This window comes from Paramormyrops kingsleyae, chromosome 24 (assembly GCF_048594095.1).
Source record: "Paramormyrops kingsleyae isolate MSU_618 chromosome 24, PKINGS_0.4, whole genome shotgun sequence".
NCBI classification, from domain to species: domain Eukaryota; kingdom Metazoa; phylum Chordata; class Actinopteri; order Osteoglossiformes; family Mormyridae; genus Paramormyrops; species Paramormyrops kingsleyae.
In genome coordinates this window covers 13,543,034-13,566,856 of record NC_132820.1, presented here as the reverse complement: position 1 = coordinate 13,566,856, position 23,823 = coordinate 13,543,034, and the positions used below count along the sequence as shown (strand labels likewise).

The following is a 23,823-nucleotide window of genomic DNA, read 5'->3' as shown; positions in this document are numbered from 1 at the left end:
CATCTCCCCCTCCTGGCTGAGCCTCCTCCTCACTCCTCCACCCTGCTCATCACACACCCCCCAGCTCTTCATCCCCCCATCTCCCCCTCCTGGCTGGGCCTCCTCCTCCCCGCTCACCGCCAGCCCCCCAGCTCTTCATCTCCCCCTCATGGCTGGGCCTCCTCCTTGTTCCCCCTCCCCGCTCACCGCCAGCCCCCCAGCTCTTCATCTCCCTCTCATGGCTGGGCCTCCTCCTCGCTCTTCCTCCCCGCTCACCGCCAGCCCCCCAGCTCTTCATCTCCCCCTCATGGCTGGGCCTCCTCCTTGTTCCCCCTCCCCGCTCACCGCCAGCCCCCCAGCTCTTCATCTCCCCCTCGTGGCTGGGCCTCCTCCTTGTTCCTCCTCCCCGCTCACCGCCAGCCCCCCAGCTCTTCCTTTCACCTCAGTATCTGCATTCATTGTGGAAATTCAATTAACAGCTGGGCACTTAATAATAAGTCCCAATATCTCTCTTCTATATATATGACTTTGTTATTTTGCTGATAAGTAATAATGCTTTGCTGATAAGATGAGATACTGCCTGACAGAGGCCAGTAAGGCAGGTTGTGTTGGGCTTAAGGCTGATGTACTTCTGGTTAGAATGCATGCTGTAGGAAGCTGTGTACCCTACACTGCAGCCGGACGAGCACCTCCCCAGAAATGTAGGTACAGGCGTCAGACTCCAGCATACTAGGCTACCTATGGCATAGATTCTATGTAGAAATATAAATCAACCTTTAGGCTTTAAATTAGTAAATCAAATAGCTACTTCTTTTAGCATTAAATCGTTATGTTCAGTAGTAGCGTCTCTGACACAAAAAACCTGGTGGGACACGATAAGGACTAACATGCACAGTATTTGTTCAGTGATTCCTAATACAAATGCACCTCATCAGTTACATCACAAGAACATTAATGTAACAGGGCAGGAATAAGCAGAGGTGGAGACAGAGATATGAGTGGCATTATGAACGAGTGGCATTATGAACGAGTGGCATTATGAATGAGTGGCTTTATTAATGAGTGGCATTATGAATGAGTGGCATTATGAATGAGTGGCTTTATTAATGAGTGGCATTATCAACGAGTGGCATTATGAACGAGTGGCATTATGAACGAGTGGCATTATGAACGAGTGGCATTATCAACGAGTGGTATTATCAACGAGTGGCATTATCAACGAGTGGCATTATGAATGAGTGGCATTATCAACGAGTGGCATTATCAACGAGTGGCATTATTAACGAGTGGCATTATGAATGAGTGGTATTATTAATGAGTGGCATTATGAATGAGTGGCATTATGAATGAGTGGCATTATCAACGAGTGGCATTATCAACGAGTGGCATTATGAACGAGTGGCATTATGAACGAGTGGTATTATGAACGAGTGGCATTATGAATGAGTGGCATTATCAACGAGTGGCATTATCAACGAGTGGCATTATGAACGAGTGGCATTATGAACGAGTGGTATTATGAACGAGTGGCATTATGAACGAGTGGTATTATCAATGAGTGGCATTATTAATGAGTGGCATTATTAACGAGTGGCATTATGAATGAGTGGTATTATTAATGAGTGGCATTATGAATGAGTGGCATTATCAACGAGTGGCATTATCAACGAGTGGCATTATGAACGAGTGGCATTATGAACGAGTGGCATTATTAATGAGTGGCATTATTAATGAGTGGCATTATCAACGAGTGGCATTATTAACGAGTGGCATTATTAACGAGTGGCATTATCATTAACAACCAATTAACCCTTCAGTTATTTTATTACCCTGCCTGTGGCAGCTAAAATAACAGCTAGCTGATGGTGGATATAACAAATAACAAAGTCTTGACGTAGGTCAAATCGATTAGCGTGACATTTTATTGCCCCCCCCCCCCCCATTATTGAAAGCGTGTTGAACATGCGCATACAGTTTGCAGCTGCTCACTTGCTTAAACAAACGCCGACAGACCGGCCCCATGGACAGCAAAGAGAGACGGTTAGGGACAGCAAATACAGCGAGATATTTGGAATGCATGACAGTGCTACCATTGTATATGTAATAAATGCACAACGACATTAGTTAATTGTGAAGAAAAAATATATATTGTTAGACTGAATTGCTGATTATGTCAGGCACTGCTCAACAGCGACATCTGGTGGGGCCTGGCAGCCCCTAATGTAGAGACGCCGCCGTTGTTCAATATGTAGACCTGGAGTACTGCAAAATCGTTCAAACGATGTTCATGCTGGTGTAAAACTACAATAGTATGTCTGTCAAAGTGCCTTCAGTAACCATCCAATATACCCAGGTACTTGTTGACTTGATTACTAACATAACTGAACTGTGAAATTTTACAAAGTTCAGGAGGAAAAATTTGGGAACTGCAGCTTCGCTAGCCATCGTATGAGACATCAGCAGCCAGGGGGTGGGACGGACTAATGTTCAGCCCGGGAGTTTTATGCATGAAAACAGCCCATTTTGTCTCTGTTCTTGGGGAACAGAGACAAAATGGGCCCACAGTTCAACTATTACTATCCCGATAAATGTATTAATTACATTTCAAGAAGAAAATAAATAATGAATAGCATATTGAACTGTTCAAGCAGTCTGACTTTTTCAGCCCTGCCTGGTTTCTCCCTAACGTCCATCATTTGAGGCACTTCCAGTAAACAGACCAAATGTCTCCTACAATGTAATAAAAACCTGTTATTTTGACTATATTGATCTGTGAATTCAATCAAAAAACTAAAAATGCCAAAAGTCTTGTGTTTTGTTTGGTTATTTACGGTTAAAGTTAGGGCTGGGTAGGGGTTAAGGTCGTCATGTTGGGAAATGAATGGAGAGTCCCCACAAAGATATAATTACAAACCTGTGTATGTCTGAGTGAGTGCGTGCGTGCGTGCGTGTGTGTGAGAAAACTCATTGGTTAACATTCAGAAGCATTGCTGTAAAATTTTAATGATGTGAAATGATTCAGGTTCAGACCAGCTCAATTTAAAACTTGCCAAATTATTTTGTTTCTGACCGGCGCAGTAGCTAAACAGTACAGTGGGAATTCTGCTGAGTCTGTCGGCTGTTTACCCTGCGGCTCCACATGAGTGTCTTAGTGAATTTTTGGAAAACTGGAACGAAATTCTTGGTTCTTTTTATTGTGTTACAGCTGGTTTGCGTTTGCGAATATTGTAATATGCAATCATGCTTTTATGATCAAATATGAACTTGAGCACTGATAAATAGCCATGAACGTTGTCTTTCCTTTGTGTGGTTCTGTAAATACGGGGTTAGGTCCAAGCTACAAGCAGGGTGTTGCCGTTTTATTGCGTGTTGTTACTGTGAGCTCATCTGCAGCCTGAAGGAACGCAGCCAGGGCGCAAATCAACATCAAGCTGCGCGTCGCTTTGAAACGCAGCTCTGCAGCTGCGTCCAAAGGTCTCCGCGATACGCGCGACCTGAAATGGGCAGGAGTGAGAAGCTGCCGGTACATTTGGTCCAGATCTTCATGACAGACCTTAACCGCCTTCATCCCACGTTTGCACAGGGTGAGACTATACAGTCACTCTCAAATATTCATAACTAGCAATATTTATTTCTTGAGTATAAATTAAGTACAATAAAAAAAAAAAACAAATTGATGGGATTTGTGCATACTTTGTCCTTGAATTCACACGTATGTGATGTAGCTGTAAGATATATATTGGATCATTCTGTGATGCTTTTTTTTGATGTTGCGAAAGGTTGAGTATTTTGAAAATATATTGTTCGGTTCCATATATAATTTTGATATGCATTCTTTTTTTTAACTCTAACTTAAGTATAACCTGATTTGTATATATAGGCTATTACGTATTTCAGGTTGAGCTCAAATCAATGCAGATTATAGCGTAGATTTATTCCAGTTTGCTCCTGTTGCACCAGTTAGAAGGTTTCCCTAAAATCGCCTGTAGCATACGACTGGATATACGTATGTGTGTGTGTGTGTGTGTGTGTGTGTGTGTGTGTGTGTGTGTGTCCTGCTCTGGACTGGCAATAAGTACAGGGTGTGCCTTGAGTCCTGGACTACCTGGGATAGACTCCAGGCCCCAGTGCGACTGACTGTATTTAGACGTTTGATGATAGATGGATGGAGTCTGATGAGATTCCGATCAATATAAGTTGCTAAACTTTATTTAAAGGAAGAAGATGGAGCTGACCAACCTGAAGGGTATACGGAAGGAGAGGAGCGTCAGTGAGTCCAATCCCTCCACCTTTGGGAAGGAGTTCATGGATCAGCTTTGCACTTTTGTACATAGCAACCGGCTGTATGAATTCAAAATTTACATCCAGTTGATGTTTAAATTGATCATTATCAGAGTTGAAGTATCACATTTTACAAAAGATGCCAGTTTCTGAACAAGAAGCCATTACATTTGAGGTGGGGGTCACAGGTTCACGCACAGAGCCAAAGAAGTGGCCCCTGATACTGATGACTGGTGGTGTAGGGGGGTCCGGGCCACCTCGGGGCCACTGCCCCCCTGCCACGCTCAGTCTCCCCAACACATGCCACCATAAATTAATTTGTGCCCCCGTGATCAGTCACATATTCCAGCTCTTTGTGCGTTCGCTCCCTAGAGTTTGACACCTCCCAGAGCGCCTCGATCGGGGCCGTGCGCTGGACCCTTCCGGAAGAGGACACCCAGGCCCACAGCTCGGCGCCCACCACCTTCAAGAATAACTCCGCCTCCAGAGCAAACGTATGTTAGCAGGGGGGGTTGAGTGGTGAGGGGCGGTCCAAGGGAACCTTCAAGGCGGAGGGGGCCTGATGGGTGGATCAATAAAAGGATGGATGACTGGAAAGTTTATGGAGGAGTATTAAGGGAGGATTACTTGGTTTGAAGGGAGTGGTGCTCATATTTGAACCTCAACTTTGACCCCCCTCCCCCCCCCCCCGAACTTCCTCAGGGACTGAGGAACCTGCGCAGTCTTCAGGACTGTGTAAAGTTCATCAACCAGTGGAAGGAACAAGTGGACCAACTCTGCAAGGTAGACTGTCCGGATTGGTGTGGGTCAGGGAGAGTGACCATGAGGAGCAAGGTGCGCGATGGAAAGTGGGGGCATGTGAGAACCATTCTCCATACCTATCCTACTGGGAGCAGTAGAGGCTTTCCAGCTCTCCCACTCTGTGAGCACTTAGGGAGGGACCTGGTCCAATCAAGATCATTTTTAGTTTGATTAGCGTGTTGGTGTCCAGGTAAAATGAAGGCCCGTAGAGATGCAGTCCCCCTTAGATGAAGACCTCCTCGCCTGGTTGAAGTGTAGCTGGAGCATGACATCTCTTACTCTCCTCTTCATGCTAAGCTTAACCTTCTTTACCGTTTTGGAACCGTTTCCATATTTTTTTCTCTGGCCTAAACGCAATCATGTATTCTATTTACTTCGGCCCCTAAACCTAACCCTAAACCTAACCTTTAATTCTCTTCCCCATTTCAGTCTGACTGATAGTTCTCCACTTCCTCTAATTTCCTTGAATTTAATTTGAAATCTATTTTCCAGTATTCTACATACATTCTTACTCCCTCCCTCATCGTAAACTGAACCGTTTTTAACCCCCTGAAAGTTTGTTCGTTCCCCTCTTCTTAGTCTAAATCTAACTGAAGATTTCCTCCAATGATTTCCCTAAATCTATACAATAACTTTCGCTCCTCATTTACGCATCCCCTGTCTCTGTCCTAAATTTAACCTTTCTCTCTTTTAGCCTAATCTTAACCTCTTACTCATTGAATTGCAGTTGTATACATTCTGATTCACTTCTGTGTTGTAAAATTAACCTTTCAATTAATTAACTCTACTCTTGTCCTCTTCTGGCCCAAACTGTACTGGATATAATTTTTTAATCCAGTCCCTATACCTAACACTAAACCTAACCTTTCTCTCCAGTTTTACTTTATGGATATTGCTACCCCCCTTTTCATTCTAAATTCAATTTCACTGCCTTTTCCCTAATCTTAACCCCTAACTTATTAATGAATAAGTTCAGCCAGACCATCACCAGGACCACAGTATAGGAGCATTGTTACTTTGTTGTGCAGGAGCAGAGCTGAGATGACAGTAATGATGAGCCCATCCACAGTTTCCAGTCAGTGGACTGGGGACAAAGTCCAAGGAAGGAGAGGAAGATTTTATGGGTGTTAATTGGGTTTTATAGACACCTACAGGCTGAGGCTGTGAGGTCAATGGGCAGCTCGTGTGCTGATACCACAGCCAGGTCTTGCCTGACACTGCTTATCATATTATTTACAACAATGCTTCAGGTCACGTAGGTCCGGTCGGTGATTGGCATGAAGGCCGGGGGGGTGGGGGGGATGGGTTAACACACGGGATGCAAATGCCATGTTCCAGCAGGGTGGCGCAGTGGCCGAGAGCACCAGCAGAGCGGCGCAAGCGGACCCAGGCACCACGCACAGCCTGGAAGAGTGCAGACGGCTCATCCTCCAGTGGGCGAAGGAGCTGAAGCAGGTGGACATGGTGAGTGGTGCAGGGGGTGTGTCCAAGATGATGGTGGGAGGGGCCAAGGCAAGCAAAGTTACGGAGGGTTTCTGAGAATGTTCCGTGAGGTACCCCAGCGTGACACTGACCCTACTCGCCCACAGATGATCTCCCCGTGCTCTGAGGAGGATGAGGAGGAAGGAAAGGAGAAGCAGGAGTCCAGCAAGGAGAAGGTGGCGCCCCTGCAGCAGAGGATCATGGAGTGGGCAAAGGAGCTGCAGACCGTGTCGGAGGTCAGGGATCGTTCGGATGTGTGGGCGTGGCTTGCTGCTGTATGGAGTGGTCCACATTATCATGGCAGGGGGGTGACACGTCTGTCCCTGCAGAACTGCGGCATCCCGCAGGAGGAACTGGCTAAGCTGCTCCGTCACCTGGAAGTGAGGAAGAGGAGGTTGATGAGCGTTCTTCCCTTCCTGGAGTTCATCACCTGGTGCCTGCTGAAGGAGGACAGTAAGGTAATGGGCCCCCGCCCACCATTTACATCACCGCTGTCTGTTTTCTGTGTTCCATTGTATCCATGGAGACACAGACATATACACATACACAGGGATTTATCAGCAAAAAGGAAGACTGAGCTTTTGAACCCTCTCACTGTTGGGATTATCACATTCCTCCATAAACAAGTTCAACTTAATGTTTATTGGTTATTTAATCGGTTCGCGTGATGTTAAAAAAGTAAACGACAGTCATGATGATGTCACGTAACAATGACAGTCATGTAGCAACAAGGAAACATTGTAACAATTTACTTTCAGAATTTGATTCAGGTCTGGAGGCTTGGTGAAAGGATATTGAATGTTTAATGGGCATTCATCCAATCTCAACATTGTCTTCCTCATGGTCTAAACGTCTACCATGGAACTGATCATTTGAAATGTATTTCCTGAATTTTTATACGGTGTGATACATATTAACGATTTCATAGAAAATACAGTTTAACCCTGCTGAAGGGATCAGCTTATTTAACCCCTAATAATGGAGCCCCGAAAGGGTACTTTCCAAAATCATAAACCGGGCCACAAAAGAACAGAGGCAGACATTTCAGGTCCAGAAAGTAAAAATCCAGACCAAGATTCTGTTTCAAGCAGCCGGTGCAGTCCAGCTCTGCAAAACACAGACAAGATCATTAAAATGTGGTCTGAAATGACCTCAGTTATTACCTTGATTATTCAGCGGTGACTTTTATCTGAAGAACCGTCATTGGCTTATATTGCCCGTGATATTTGAGCGATTGAGGACCGCGGTGTCCTGACTTGACCGCAGCTGGGCTCCTGCCTTCACTCTGCGTATTGATGTGTCTCTTGCCCACCCCCCCCCCTCCACGCAGGCATCTATCCCCAACCTCTGGCTCCTGACCAAACAGCGCACCTGGAAAGTTGGTGAGTATCTCCGTCCCCCTCCACCCCGGGACATGCAGGCTTGAGCAGCATTTTGTGTGCATGGTGTGTGACTGGGTCAGGGTAGCGGGGGGCGCCTTCCCCCATATCTGCCCGGACCTTGGACGGCCTGGGATGGCTGCCGAGTGGCCGGGTGTGGCGTGAGACAGGGAGGTTTATGAGGTCCTGCCGTGGAAGTAAGACACACCGTGTTTAACCTGAGCTCTGGTCCTGCATGTTTTCACAGGGACACGGAATTACATTCCAAATTCAGGTAATCCGCCTCCTCCTCTTTATTTCCAAATGATGCTATGGATTGTGTTACACTGATTTACTGCCCCATCTCTCCCCAATGCCCCCTACAGTTTGGAGCTGGATCTGCAGTGCGGCAGGTAATTAAATCCTCCGCTGACTGGGCAGTAAAGGGTCTCCATCAGGTTTTTGTTAAAAACATTGATCTAAAGCAGCTTGTCCATCTTCAAGCTACTTTTCCTGGTTAAGAGTAGGTGTCACTCTGAATGCCTTTATATAGCTTTGCTAAGTATTTTTAGCTGAATATGTGGGCGGGGCTAAAACCAAGCTCCACCCATGCCAGTCACCCCCTTCTCTAATGCCTCTTCCACCCCGCAGAGGAGGTTACCCTGGACCCCATGACCAACCACCCCTGGCTCCAGCTGTCGGACGACCGCAAACGGGTGCAGGAGGGTCTGTCAGCAGCAGAGCTGCCCTTCAGCACCCAGCGCTTCGACGGCTGGCCCTGCGTCCTCGGCTGGGAAGGCTTCTCGTACGGCCGCCATTACTGGGAGGTGGACCTGGCCAACAATGGCTACTGGCGCCTGGGCCTGACCACGGGCTCATCCAAGCGGAACAGCCGCTTCCCCATGGTGCCCTCTGCTGGATTCTGGACGCTGTGGAAGAGCACGCGGCAGTTCTACGCTTGCACGGCGCCGGAGACGCCTCTGCCGCCCGACATGGCGCCCCGCCGTATCGGCGTCTACCTGGACTACGAGGAGGGCCAGATCTCTTTCTACAATGCCAGCGCCAAGTCGCACATCTACACGTTCATCGACACCTTCCGCGAGACCCTCTACCCGCTCTTCGCCCCGCTGGACGGACGCACCCTCATCACCGTCTCTTGCCCGACAGCCACTGGCGACCCCTAGTGGAGCCCTGCCCTCCCACCCCCAGCGTCACTCAACTCAGAAACTGGGAATTACAGGCCGAGCTCACCCCCCACCCCAAACCAGACAAAGGATTCGCATGAAAAGTGATCACCTTGGCAAAGCAGAATCCCCAGCTGCTTTTTTCCCAGCATGCCCTGGACTCACAGTGGCCCATTGTGTGCCTGAATGTCCCCGGCGGGGGGGTGGGTGTGTGGACCTGCGGAGAGTTCTGTCGCCAACACACCCGGAGCGATCACAAACGAAGCCGAACTGAAACGATGGCCGACAGAAATATATTAAAAGAATACAAGCGACTAGCCGCTCCACATAAACCGTGTATGGTCACATATGTTAATGTCGATCTCATATATGTTAGATTGTCGGCAACTTCTTTTACTGTTGTTTCATCTCAGACCGTAGTCCAAGCATACAGCATGTGGGTCGAAAGTGTGATTATGCGACTGGCCCCCAGCTGGGCTCTGACCTCAGATCATGACACGTTAATCCCTGCTTATGCACCATGACAATTGATTTTCAATTATTCACAATGTAAATGTCAAATGATGTTAAATCCCTTTTCTTCCATTTGTACAAGTACAGATACATCGAAATGCTTCTCTTCGCTGACTCCATCTTGCTCTCCATAGCTTGGGGGGGGGGGGGGGTCATTGCGCAGGGTTAGCCAACATGCAGAGCCCCTGAAGCTGGGGGTTAAAGGCCTCGCTCAAGTGCCCACAGACATGTGACTGGTGTGCCAAGGCTGGGACTCGAACTGCCGACCTTCTGATCATGGGCACAGAGACTTAACAGACTTGATGAAAAACAAGCTTTCTGTAGGAGAGACTGCAGTATCAGACACAGCTGTTCGTGGCAGCAGGATAAATGACGATCAAGGAAAAAATTCTGCCAGCCCCCCTGATGCCACGCAATAGGTCACTGAGGGTGCGACCACCTCCCAGCCCCCAAGTCTGATGACGTGAGCCGGGTTTGAGAGAGCCGGCGATCGGCGTGCAGATGCCAGGTCATTCCCTTCCTGGTTCTTATCTTATCTTTGACGTCTTTATGCCACGCGGGCCGTCCGCCGTCCAGCCCGATAACATTCCCCATGATAAACTTTGAACCTGCGTGCCACCAAAGGCTCATCTGCACCTAGTTAAGGTCCCCGTGCGAATGAGCATGAAAATGTGCTTTCTAGATCTGTAATCAATGTAACGACAATTAATGCAACTTTTGTTCGCTGAATGCTCCCGTAATTCAATAGATTTGATGCATAATCCATCCATCCATCATCTCACTGCTTATGCTGGTGGGGGGGGGGGGGTGGAATATCCCAAACAGCATCATGGACACAAACAATGGGCAATTTAGAGAAGTCAGCTGGCTGCAGGGCATTTGACCACAACCCCTACGGTCAACATGTCGTGCAGTAAACTTGAAATGCTAGTATCCTAATAAAATTAATTCCCAGATCCCTTATTAAAAATGCAGATTGACATCTACTTAGACAACTGGTGTCAAACTGCAGTCCTGGGGGGCCTTGTGCTAATTACCACACAGCACTTGAGCTGAATCATTTGTTGTAGAAGAGATTATGAACTAAAGCTACAAAGGGCTCTGGCACCCCAGGACATCCCTGACCTAGACGTTCGAAGCGAAAACATCTCCCCCTCCTTTAGCAACCGTCCGCATCTTGTATTAAAAAACCAGCAGAATTGACTGTTAGCCATAAGCGGAGCAGGCTGTCCCGTTTACTAAGCCGGGCTTTGGCAGTGTTGTATGTTATTCAGACCAGCAGGTGTGGGAATTTGTATAAAAAGTTTATTTAGCTTGTATCATTTAAAAGTGATAAAAAAAATAAAGGCTACAAGTTTTTTTTTTTGTTTTGTTTTTTAAAATAAAATAAAAAAGTCTACAAGCATATCAAAGTCTGTGCCGTTGTGTGGTTATTAAGTACAGATCCAGGACCAGGACCACTCAGAATCTATGGACTCAATGGGAGCAGAGGCCAGATTCCTGCCGCTCAGTCCGAGTCGCTCTTCTCCTCCTTCACCAGGAGCTTCTTCCCCCTCTTCGGCTCCGGGGCTTCGCGCTCCTTCTCACGCTTGCCCACCTTGGATTGCCTGGTGGGGGTGGGGGGGGCACATCTTTACAGGGAATTCTGGGATTGCACAGAAACGGGGGTCTTAGCTCAGAGACCCAGAACACACGGCACTCACAGCTTCTGCCTGTACTTCTCCTGGTCCGCAAGGGGCACCAGATCTCCCAGCTCCAGGCTCTGGTTGATCATCTTCAGCATCTCGTAACGCTCTTTACCACGGATCTGGCAAAAAACAAGGGGGGGGCGGGGTTAGCACGTGGTCATCTGGCACAAGCGCGGACCCAAAAACCCACCGGTGCCCCCGATCTACTCACCTGCAGTGTGTAGGTCTCCTCATCGGTGCTGGAGCTGGACTTGGTCTTCTTGCTGGGTTCAGGCCGGGGGCCGGTCTGGGATGGTTCCTTAAGGGCTGCAAGAGTGCCGCGAACTTGTCACCATGACGAGGTTACGGTTACCACGACGATGCAGAGGAACCACCATTTTTAGGGACATTTAACATAAATACCTAGCCCCGACGGCTTCCAAGTGCCCTCTTGCTACTGACAGGACTCGTAGTTACATGTCTTGGCCAGTAGGTGGCGCAAGAGACCAAGACTTCAGGTTTTCGTAACCATCACAAGAGCTAAAAACCATGCAGCCTGAAGGGATCTCTGAGCGCAATGCAGGTTGTTCCCAAGAATGACCATCAGGGAGCTTCAGCCGCACTCACCGCGCTTGGTGCCTCCGCTGGTCTTGGACGTCGACTTCTCCTGCAGCTTGGAGTTGTTCTCCTCCTCGGTCTTCCGGTCGCGGCCGGGGCAGGCGCAGACACGCACCTCAAAGCTGCGACGTCCCAGCAGCCGGCCACTGCAATGACAGGTTTATGGTGAGTGAGTGGGGGGGGGGTACGCAATCAGGAAGCGAGAGATGACTGGGGGTACGGACTCAGGGCTCTCCAGCGTGATGATGGTGAGGATGGGTCGGCGGTTCATGCCCCCCATGCAGCTGCTGTTGCACATGTAGTTGTACAGGATGGTGGTGCACTCAGAGCCCACCTGGGGGGGGGGGGAGGAAGGCATCCATTAGTTACCATGGCAACTCGCGCAATCCACGATGATCATTAATAGTGATTTACCTAGAGTGAAATTTTGTGAAGGATGCATTACATTAAGGTACAGCAGCCGAACCCAGGGGATACAGGGTCGCATCCCCAAAGCGCATGCGTACCTGGGGCGGCTCGTAGGGGACCACAACACTGTGCCGGAGGGTGTTGCTGTCGTCGATGTACTGAGCCCTCTGGCTGCCCTCGACTCGGATCAGGTGACCTTTGGGGGCGGGGCCTGAGAAAGAGGGAACGTCAGCGGGGCATCCTGATTGGCTTGGCGCGAGCTGGTGTCGCAATGCAGGGACGAGGGGAACTCGGTAAGTGAGCTCGCCGGAGAACGGAAGTACGGACTTCATCGTTTAATAATTAATGCACACTAAAAGCCAAGCATAAACATAAAAACGGAATAAGGACACAAGAGCCAATCATGACACCCCAAACCCACATATACCCCGATTTTATTTTTTAAACAGACCAATTAACGAGCAAAACCGATGACAGACCAAAGTCGGCTGGAGTCGACTTGTTTTGTTGTAGAGGGATACGACCAGCAGGGGGTGCTCTCACCTTCGTTGTTTTCGGGGATGCGTTCATGGTGCGGACAGCGGCGCACCACCTCGGCCACGTGCTCCGATTTCTTGTAGACGGCGGTGGCCCGCAGGATGGAGCCGGGCGGGGGCGGCTGGCTCACCAGCATTTGTACTGGGCACGTCTTGGCCAGCTGGCAGTAGAGCTTGTTCAGGATGGAGGAGTACTGGAGGGGGACAGGAACGAGCGGGTCAGCGGAAACGCCGGCGGGATCCGGAACAACCCACTGCATGATTAATGAAGCATTCACAGCTGCTGGAAATTAAAAACATCAACGCCGACATTTTGCCCCGCATAAATGCCACGTTCTCATTCTCCATTGCAAGTTCCAGAGAGAATTAACACATCCCCCCCCCCCACCCCCACACACACACAGACCCCACCCCACCCCCCCGTGGCCATACAGAGCGACGATCTCACAGCGTTTCGGGTCAGAAGAGAAAGCAAACGTAGCTCTCAGGGCAAAAGTCACAAGTGTGGAAGTCCCCTCAGCGGCTGCCAGACGTCGCCACGTCTCCTCATCTGGCAAACCCATCCAGAAAGCTCACCTACATCGCCACTCCGCACAATCCTCCCCCCCCCCAGGCTGTGAGCAGAGCGGCCAGTCCCCTCCCCCACCACAGACTGAAGAGCAAGTCTGAACATGCCCGTCCGACTGGCAGTTTAGGCGCGGGCGGGCGAGCGGGCAAACGCCTTCTCCGGCTCCCAGCACAGCGCTTAAACGAGTATCACCAGCTTCATGGTCGAACCACATGGGGCTCCACCCACAGCCGTCTGCGTCCTCCAGAACCCACATGTCCAATCACAGCCTGGGCAGTGCCATGAGCCACGTTGAATCTTTTTTTTTCTTTTTCCTTTTAATTTATCAACGACCTTTGATAATTCACAACTATTCTGCTACTAGTGATCCTGCTCAGTTCTACCCTGAGAAGTTAACATTTTGGCCACATTCACACTTCACCTCCATCTGCAACCCCCATCCCACCCATAAACAGGGATCCTATACAAATATGAAATCACTCGGCATAAAACACCGGCACCTTGGCAGCACTGCAGTTTAACTGTCAACCCCCCTCCAAGCCTAGTACTCTAATCCAACCCCTCCACATCACTCACTGGATGACTCAAGCTTAACCATGTGTGGGACAGCCTGTGTAAGGCTTTATAATGCAGAGTCCAGTGTCATTGTGGGGGAACTTACTAACCACCAACTAATAATCAACTCTACATGGGGTTGGGAGAAACGAAACTTACACTGAAACGTAGCAGAAATTTTAACTGGCGAATGAGAACTAAGCGCATGTCACCTGTGGGCGGGGCCACGTTAACCCTCTCCCAGCCAGGAAGAAAAGCAGAGCGGAGACAGCCGGAGGGCATGCCTCATCATGTCCGTTACCCACAAGCACCAGCCGGTCGTACCAAAATGCTGGGGGGGGGCAGCAGACAGGCCCGAGGGTCACCTCACTCCGCCACTGCGAGCTTGTCCTCACCGGCAGTGACACGAGAGGCCGAGACGCCCTTACGGATCCTTGAAGCTCCCTTCCAGCACGCCGATCCAGCCCTGGATGGTCTCTGGGCCCCCACCCGAGCAGGATCCCCCCCCAGGATCGACCGCACCAGCCGGGAACAATAGGAAACCAAGCGGGGTCTAGGTTCACCACGGGGATCCCCATCAACCAGAGGTACGGCTTCATCAAGGCATGGACACCCGAGAAACCGCGGGTGAGACACGGCGAGATTCTGAAGGGGCTAAGTGTGCTAAACCTCTCCTGAAAATTGCTTAAAAAGACTAAAATTCAAAAATAACTAATCATTACCTGCAAACAAGCTAATTATGCAATTTTCTATGATAGTTTACAGAAAGAAAAAAAAAATCGATTTTGCTTTACTGCTGCTCTTAAATTTCACTAAATATTTAAAATAAAAATTGCGCTGGTTGGATTACATACAGATAACTGGGATGAACTTTAGAGAGATTTTTTTTAAACTTGATTAAAGGTACTTAAACAGATCGGATCAGCTAAAGAACTGGGTTTGGTTTACAGCGCGCGTTTGACTCTCCGTGGCCAGGGCCATGATTTCTGCCCGTCTCTAAGCGAGAAGCCGGAGCTACCAGTGCGAAACAGAGGGATGGGTCGGGATTTTACAGCCGCGGGAAATTAAAGGGCGGATGGCATCAGCCTGGGCGGAGGTGCATAGATCAGATGACGACGTGGTACTGGTAGGGGCACGATGCGCCGCCATGGCAACTCACCGTGCTGGTGACCGACTTAGTCGTACTGGACTGAGTGAAACGCAGCTGGAAGTCCAGGCTCCCGGGGTAGTCGGTGGTGGTGGGGACCGTGGAGGAGGGGGGCGCCCCGCATTCGGGGGGCGACACCGAGGGCTGGGGGGGTGTAGCCTCAAAAAGGCTAGCATCGATCAGCTACACGTCGGCAGGGAGAAATAACAAATAAACAGAAAACGAAGACAAACAAACAGTAACCTGACATAGATCCCCTCATAGAGTAAATACTTCTGGCTCCACGTTCAGATTTTAAGGGTGGACTGTTTATCAAGATATACATGTAGCTGAACACAAGTACCCGAGCACATACAGAGTAAGCCTAGCAGCATCTCCGTTATGCGTTAGCATTAGCGAAAGCGCTCCAGCTTAATTTGATTGGGCTGTTTCCACCTCAACCCTGTTAAGGACTCCAGATAAAAAGTTGTGGGTGGAAAGATCATTATCGGGCCAAGTTTCCTGCTGGACATCATATCCTCCCACCCACGCTGTTCAGGAGGCTATAGATCCCCATCCACCCCCACATTCCGGTTTCCAAAATGCTCCCAGGGCCAACCAGTGTCTGCCTGTTGAGGGGGAGGGGGACTAGGGCACCCAGTAGTGTAAGCCGCAGACACATTGTCAGGCTTCTGAAAATTAGAATAGGGCACAGGGAGCTTTTATAGATTATGCCAGCTGCTTTTCCAGGTGACGCAGAAGCGTAGCCCTCGTGATGAGGTGGGAGGCCCCGGACTGGCGCGGAGCAGACTTACATGTCCAATGTCTTCCCAATTCTCGCTCTCATTCGGCGCCGGCCTAAAATGTCAGTAAACATTAACCGCGTGAATGCAAAATAATCATCAGGTCCGCTATTCAAAGAAACAGCATCAGTAATATTTGCTCCTTAGATATTAGCCTTGTACACCTTGCACGTGACAAATAAAACCCTTGAATCCCATCCACGGGCATGCACGCCCCTAATAATATAGGGTCAAACAAAACACTGGTATAGCTTGCAGGATGATTCTCAGTGGCGTCTTCTAGTGGTTAAGGCTCGATGCGGTGCGGCTTATAGGCCCCGATGCGGGTGTTTGGGAACTCTCACACTTACATGAGGTTCCACAGGTCCTGGAAAGTCTGGCTAAACTGCAGGTTGTCGTCCTGCTCGGCCATGTTATCTCCCGCTTCTCTGTCTGCAGCGCTCATTTGCTTGCAAAAGCACGAAGGGCAGAGGGGCAAAGCAAATCTGGGGGAGGAGGAATCACCAATATAAATGTTAGCTCTAATACAAGAACAACACATTTTGCATGACCGCAAACGGAACATTGGCTTACAATAAACGTGTTTACGTGCATGCCACATGTTACTGGCATTGTTTTTCAAATGACATTCGCGAATTTCATCAATAACTTAAAAGACTTCATCTGATAAGTTGGTGCAGCGACATCCCGTGTGTAACCTCAAACTGCAAACAAGTCATAACGTGAAATCCCTACCCCCCAGTTCCCCTCAACAACAACAAAAATCGCTTGGCGTTATTATTTACGAAAATGCCGTGAAACGAAAGTAAGTTTTAAACATGGTCTACTGTTTATTTAAAATAAGACTGACAGAACATCACCTAGCGCGCTAATCAGACTTCAAAGTCAAGTTGAATTTACATTCAGCCCGCACATAGCAATGGCCTGCATACCTTTTCTCTAAAAATTTACAATTAAGATTATTAAAAACTATAATAAATGGTTGGTGGATAACATGTATAAACTGCAATGTTTTAACCAACCAAATAAAGTGGCTGTAACTATGCCAAAACGAAAGTAACACGCTCATGCCATTTTTTTCGTACCAACACAGCCCCGCCGAAGCTGATGAAGCCCCCGCAGCTGCCGGACGGCGCTTCTAGAGAATCGCAAAAGCGGAGAGGAAACGCTCGGAGGATCAGCCGAAAGACCGCAAGCAAAACGCCGGACCAACAATGGAGCGGCCAGCTGTACGTGGGAACAACGTCTGTCTCTTCCGTATGGGCCAAGCGACTGACTCAGTACAGCTAACCATAACCAGTCAGAACGCGAATCAACAAATGAACTGCATTCGTATAGGAACTACTTTGTGTGTTATATGTGACCACTTATATGTTATATTCAACACCTATTTGCAGATATTATATCCCGTCTCTAAAGGCCCAGATGAAGAAGAAAAAAAGAACCACGGTCATCAATTTTCATGTACAAATAATAATTTAGCAGATCTTACCAATTCTGCAACTAGCCCACTTATGCGTCTACCCCACTCGCTGGAGGACGGGCCAAAGACGGTGGTTTTAGGTTTGTAAGTGAATTGATATATTTTTTTTCCTTTTCAATGAAAAACCCAACCATGCTTCGGGGATTCCCCGAAAACAAGCCGGAAATGTGGGCGTGGTTATGCAAATAGATCACATGGATATATGCGGCTTCCAATCAGATGCCAAACCAATCAAATAATTTGGTTTCGAATTCAAAACGCGCCTGCCGTACGTTCTAGAGAACGCGCGCACGACAAAACCGCTTAGTCGTAAATCCTGAAAAATACGTTCAATCCCGCGCGCGGCAAGCGATAGGCTGCAGTTAATAACACAGCGTCCTCAGTGGTGAGGAGGTTAACTGCTGCATCTAACTTCACTAGTGAATGAAAGCACTGGTCTCGAAGATGTCGGACAGTAAATATGATGCAGAAATAAAACCAAGGAAACCTGCGCCCAACAAAAAAATCCCCGTTGATCTTCACGTACCACTTGTCACACACAAGTGATTCATTCGTTACAGATGATCGATGGTATAAAACGCATTACCAGATTCCGAAACCAGAATAACATATGTTGGAAAACTCGACAGAAGTCAGCGCTGTTTATTTTGTTAATGGAATAATTTAAGGATGTCATTGCAGCTGTTCCTTCTGTTAATACGACTTCATTCACAGATTATCCTCAAATGGCAAATAAAAAGGAAACGGTAAAAAAAAATATATAAAAATAAAATGTATATATATCCGCCAGCTGCAATGAGAAATAAATTGCTTAGGCTTGCTTTTATATATATATATATATATGTGTGTGTGTGTGTGTGTGTGTGTGTTTATATATAAGGCCATGGGAATGAAAGTTATACATTTGCGTCCAGGCAATCCAAAAAAGTGATGCGGTTTTTTTTCATTATTCATTATTTTAGTTTTCATTATTTTACTTAGCATTTACATTTTACCTCGAGTTTTGCCCCCTGGTGTACTGGTATCATAAAATCTTATGTAAAATAGAAAAAAATAAAGAACTATGAACCATAGATATTCAATTAAAGTATTATTTATTTGGTCTCTTGGGTAAACAGTCCAGGCTCCCGGGGTAGGCCTAGGGCACTGCATCCATCGCAAAGAGGGTACGTCTCGACATTTTCCCCTGTCGCCTCTCCACCGCAATAGTAACAGACAGCTTCAGTTCCAATAGCATATTATATGCCGTGTATTGGCGACCACATCGCAGCGCAGGCGTGATCGTTTGTTCAGGGCGCGCGCTTCTCAGAGCAAGACTAAGAATAAATCAACGACAAGAGTGAGTAGACATGTCGTGAAAAGCATCATACAGCGTCATTTTTAATGGGAAAGACATTTTGTGTAACAGTTTGATTTTTTTGTGGAAATAATGAACATTTTTGCCAATAATGAACATTTTTAGCGGTGGCTGTCAAGACATGCGGACAGTGGACGCAAATCTATAACTTTCATTCCCATGGCCTAAGTAAGCGTAAGCAATTTATTTATTTCTCATTGCAGTTTAAGAAGACTGATTTTTTATATATAGTATTAAATAATTGTCTTATCTTTGGTGCGCTTCAAACAGTCGGCTTAAGCTGCAATGAGAAATAAATAAATTGCTTAGGCCTATATAACACGTATGGATTGGGAAATGGAGTTACCACGCAAGAAGGTATTTTATTCTGTCGTATATAGTAGCCTATATCGAGTTGCCCCTCTTGTTTTTGCACGCGTCGCAGCCACATGAAACGTTTCCCAGGTCTAACCACAATTTACTACTTTAGGGACTGTTCGAGGGTATTACTTCCATATTGACTGTTATAAAAATTCTCCCGTATAGCCGGATTCCCCTTGAAACTACAGTTATGATGCGAAATTCATAGTAAAACGAATGTAAGGCTTTCATCGACATTCTGGCAGTATTATAATTACGTAACTTCTTTCCAAATTAAGTAAAATATCGAACTCCTCGTTCACTGCAAAAACTCAATATTATGTAACAGAATATCAGCGTTGATAATCAGTATTTGAAGTTTATTTTGTTGCATTTTTCAAATAACACCTTTATCTCCTGCTCGCGAACATGTTCTGATTGTTATAAATATAACTTTCATTGTTGTTCACTTATATCGAGGTGGCAAAATCCGTTACTCGTATTTTACTAGTCGTTCGTAAGACTACATAAAACAATGAAATGGATATTACGGTGACAAAAGAACTAGTTCATTTTGGACAGCCGCGCGAAGAGGCCAAAGGGTCATGGTAAGTAAACTGAACCATGGGTGTTGAAATTTAAAATTTACATTTACAAACATATTTTAAATCTCAGAGGTAGAAATTCAGAGAGAAATACATAGGAAACTTAGCATAAGTTTATGAAACTACGCTAGATACATTATAGCTTCACAAATAACATGTTACTACACACAACACGGTTTTTTTAATAGGTTATTACAGTATAACAGGTACTGCCACTACTCAACCGATCTCTAATCATGCAAGAATCCTCATTAGATTACCGTATAAACTGCCGCAAACCACATAACCCCGTAAATCGCATAAAAGCCTAAATTATCTACTAATCTTAGAATTGTTCTCATTATATCCCTCCCAGTTCAGTGCAAAACCAATGCTCGTTAATATAAACAGGGCGAGATTTGCCAATAAGAAGCCGCTGCTCTTACACGCGTAATCCGCAGAGGTTGTGACTTTGTTTTACAAACAGTGAAGTTGTTACGAGCTTTTTCAAATGTAACTGATTCCAAAGACCTGCCCCAAACCGGGATGCACAGGAGTAGCTGAAGGGTGACTCTGGCCCAGGGAATACAGGCGTATTTTAATGTGAGAGTATGTTCGGAAATGCAGATTTGCCAATTTTGGTCAGCTGGCTCTAGTGAGATTTTCAATTCGAGACAAGTCTGCGCACCCATTTACATGTGTGTAGAAGTTTCATTACCTTGTAAATAGTCTATAGGGTTTGCAAACTGCCCCAAACACATTTGATATTGCTAATTTTAAGTTTATAAAAAATAATATAGATTTCCCGCAAGATTTCTTGCGTGAGGGTTAGCCTGAAAAGTCACGCCAGATTCGTTACAATTGGCAATCCTGGAAATGAGAAAGTGAATCATTACCATAATGCAATTACCATAACAATTACCACTTATATACGCAGATAATTATAACTATAAATTATGGTGACTTCTTTAGCAGAAATGATCATAATTGAATGTTTTAGACATTATAACAACATACGGGACATATAACATCATACAGGTGTGAGGAATATTTAAAAAGTTTCTCCAATGATTAATTTCTTCCTTTTTGCTGGTTTATCTCAGTGTGTGTCCCTTTGACAGCCTCGGGTAGAGTGAAGCGCTGCAAAGCCAACTGTATAGCAGCTCAGAAATACGAAATTTTAATGCTAAACTCCTTTACTGAGCAGAAAAAACACAGCTAAACTAAACGGCATGATCATCGTGGTGTATGTATTACATTAGAAAAATAAAGCCCCAACATATGAGATCAAGCAGCCACAAAATGGCGGGATATACGTGTAAGATTGTCTCTTATAATACACAGGGGTCAGACACACAGTGACCTAGATATCTTTAGATTAACATTCAGGATAAAACCTCAGAGATTTTCAAATGCAGGCAACATATATTTATATTATATATATATATTTCCCCACACACGCACATATATATGTATTATATATATATGAAATATTTGTGTATGTAAGTATATCTAAACATTTTAAATAAGGTGTTATTATTGGATGCCAAGGAAGTTTCTGAGAATCAAACGAAAAGGCCACAGTATCCGGGCTGAGAAATTGTATCTTGTGTAAGTTTTACTGTATTTCTTGTCATAAAAAAATCCACAATTGGCCCGTCGTTTCGGAGCAAACTACAATACAAACAAAATGCCACGGCGTTCATTCCGGCCCATCAAACCTTAAACTATAAAGGGAAAAGAGACCGCCAGATTGTACAAATGCTACACGTGATGCATAAGGTTTCAAATGCATCTTGAATTCTTCACAATATTGAACATTTTATTATGAAATACAAATTAAATTAATGGGATGGAAAAAAAAATAGTAAAAACGTGAATTAACCTAAGATGATTAAGGTCATATTTTGTTAAGGTGCAAGAAAATAATGGTATGTCTCAAAAAATACATAATAATTAAATTAAATAAAATTAAATTAATGATTCTACAACTACGCTTAGAACGGGAAAACACATAATGGCGAATTTGCAGCTGAGGTGCTTCTCACTCAGAAGCTGAAGTATAAAATGGCTCTCCTGACAGAGCTTACTTACTTCATTGCTACTTAGGCCTCGCAGACCAACTAATAGGCATATATCATTTTTAAATTGAGCCATTTTTCCGCAATAAAAATAACTACAAAATAGGAAAAATAAAATGCCAGGAATTATTTTAAGTTCCGAACTTCCACAACTGAAGCACATGTCTGTTTGCCAAAACATGAGTCGGGTGTCCTGCACTATTCCAAGAAAATTTGATCTTAATTTCCAGGGAATCGCGGTAAAAATTCAAGGGGATGCGTTTGAAAATCGATTCACGTCGAACTTTCTAAATGCACATGTAGCAGGAGAGGGTGAGCTGTATAGGAATACAGCCCTGTTTCTAAAATGGAGGCACCCACCTGTCATCAATGATGTTACAAACCCCAAAGACATTTCTGCAACAGGGTTCGAAAACCAGGTCGGACGAGAACAAGCTGGACGGTGCCGCATCCGAATCCATGGTTCAGAATTTCAGGTGGTCAAAATGAAGCGACTACCCCAATATCTTAAGCAAAACCGGAAGGGGGAGGCCATACCATATCACTTTAAGGGGCTACCAAATTAGAGGGAGAAACGTCAGGACAAAACTTGCCAACGCCGACCAATAGAAACGAACAAACGAATTAGTGGTATTTCGAAAATTAGACGATTTTTGTGGTACCCCAGGAACACTGTGGCTGGGGACAGAGCAGGGGTGTCTGTGTAGCATTAGCTATCAAACAAACTGAAGTCACAGTACAGCTAAGAGGCAGTCCATGTGGACTGAATGAAACAACAGTTGTTTACACACCAGTAAAACTTAAAAGGGGTGTTAATTCCTGAAAAGCGAGGTAACACGATATAAACGAACAAACAAACCACCAATACCAACAAGCAGAGCGGTCCTCCATCTCAAATTCAGATGCCGATTCAATGATTCATTTAGGCTGGCCGGTAAGTTCAGCAGCAAAACTCTCCACATCCGACAGACGATCTCTTTCATATCCTCAGGTCTGTCTTTTTTCTGTCTCTCGTCAGTCTAGTTATTATTTTTTTATTGTCTCTTAATTTATTTAAAAGTACGCACCATCAGTATCACGGAAGTGGCAGATAAGTTTTATTCAGCGGGCTCAGGCTGCTGCGTCCTCCCACTCTCTCTCTCGCTCTCTCTCTCTCTCTCTCTCTCTCTCTCTTTGGCTCTTCTCCTCTCCCTCGCACCGTACTGGCTGACATAGCGCACTCTGCTTCCGTCCGGCGTCCTACCACCGACTGATATATCGTCAGACGCTCTCGGTTGGTGACTTGTGGTCAATCTCTTGTTATCTCTGCGTTTCGTTTTGCACTAATTCTGTCAATTTTCCCTCCCGTCTTGAGTGTGTATATCCCACATAACCTCATTCATTCTCTCATTTTTCTGCATTTCGTCACCCTGAGCTCTCGCTCTCTGTGTCACATGACTGCAGTACTTCCCCACCCCCTAGTTGATGTGAACCAGCACAACTGATCGGGCTATTTGGGCATGGTTCTATCTCTCACTTCGGATCCCCCCCTCCCCTTTATTTACAATATCACCCCTCCCCTTATATTACCCCATCCATGTAGCTTTAAAGTTATGACAGAAGATGTGACAGTCAGACTGAAAGCACAGAACTGTTCACAGAGATGAGAGGGCGGTACACTTCCGAACTGGCTGACACTCTCTCACTATGACATGGGTGGTGCCTGAAAAAAACTGGCTCTGTTTCTGAAAAGCGGGACACAGCCTTGACATGCTCCATCTTCGCTATATGCGGAACTGGGCTGACAAACAAAAGGGCGCCAAAGGGAAAATTTGAGGAACTTCACTGGGCGGGAAAGCAGCCCCGACTGCAGCTGCCAGCGCAAGACGCCACCAGCGTTTGGAGAGAGTTTCTGCACACGATCCACCAATAGCGTCCACTCCTGATAGACCACAGAGTTTCACTTTCCTTCTACATGAACCAAATAGGTAACTGATGGGGAGGGAGGGGAGGGAGAGAGAAAGAGGGATGAGAGATTAGTAAAAATTAAGAGATTCTTCACTCTTTTGAAGCCTCATACTGTTTTAGTTTAGTGCAACATGTTTAATATTTTTTTAATCA

General features: G+C 46.3%; 2 protein-coding genes across 6 annotated transcripts; one reads left to right on the top strand and one right to left on the bottom strand.

Annotated features, from left to right (window-relative positions):
- Positions 1-3,041: 3,041 nt before the first annotated feature.
- On the top strand, positions 3,042-10,766 carry LOC111850624 (butyrophilin subfamily 3 member A1). The gene is made up of 11 exons (XM_023824703.2): positions 3,042-3,563; positions 4,197-4,249; positions 4,633-4,754; positions 4,963-5,043; positions 6,403-6,525; positions 6,651-6,779; positions 6,873-7,001; positions 7,874-7,925; positions 8,170-8,196; positions 8,288-8,314; positions 8,553-10,766. Exons 2-11 carry the CDS (start codon positions 4,204-4,206, stop codon positions 9,083-9,085), a joined length of 1,269 nt encoding a protein of 422 aa, XP_023680471.2. The 5' UTR covers positions 3,042-3,563; positions 4,197-4,203; the 3' UTR covers positions 9,086-10,766.
- A 117-nt stretch (positions 10,767-10,883) lies between these two features.
- tp53 (tumor protein p53) lies at positions 10,884-23,250 on the bottom strand. 5 transcript variants are annotated; one of them, XM_023824699.2, is made up of 11 exons: positions 22,791-23,250; positions 16,230-16,364; positions 15,892-15,934; positions 15,110-15,280; positions 12,835-13,021; positions 12,390-12,502; positions 12,108-12,217; positions 11,893-12,029; positions 11,498-11,592; positions 11,302-11,405; positions 10,884-11,205 (listed from the first exon to the last, which is right to left on the bottom strand). In XM_023824699.2, the coding sequence occupies exons 2-11, from the start codon at positions 16,322-16,324 to the stop codon at positions 11,106-11,108; spliced, it is 1,155 nt and encodes a 384-aa protein (XP_023680467.1). In that variant the 5' UTR covers positions 16,325-16,364; positions 22,791-23,250; the 3' UTR covers positions 10,884-11,105. The 5 variants fall into 5 exon arrangements, with proteins under 5 accessions (XP_023680467.1, XP_023680464.1, XP_023680465.1 ...); XM_023824696.2 differs by lacking the exon at positions 22,791-23,250 and adding an exon at positions 22,084-22,576; XM_023824697.2 differs by lacking the exon at positions 22,791-23,250 and adding an exon at positions 17,372-18,094.
- Between the last annotated feature and the right edge of the window lie 573 nt (positions 23,251-23,823).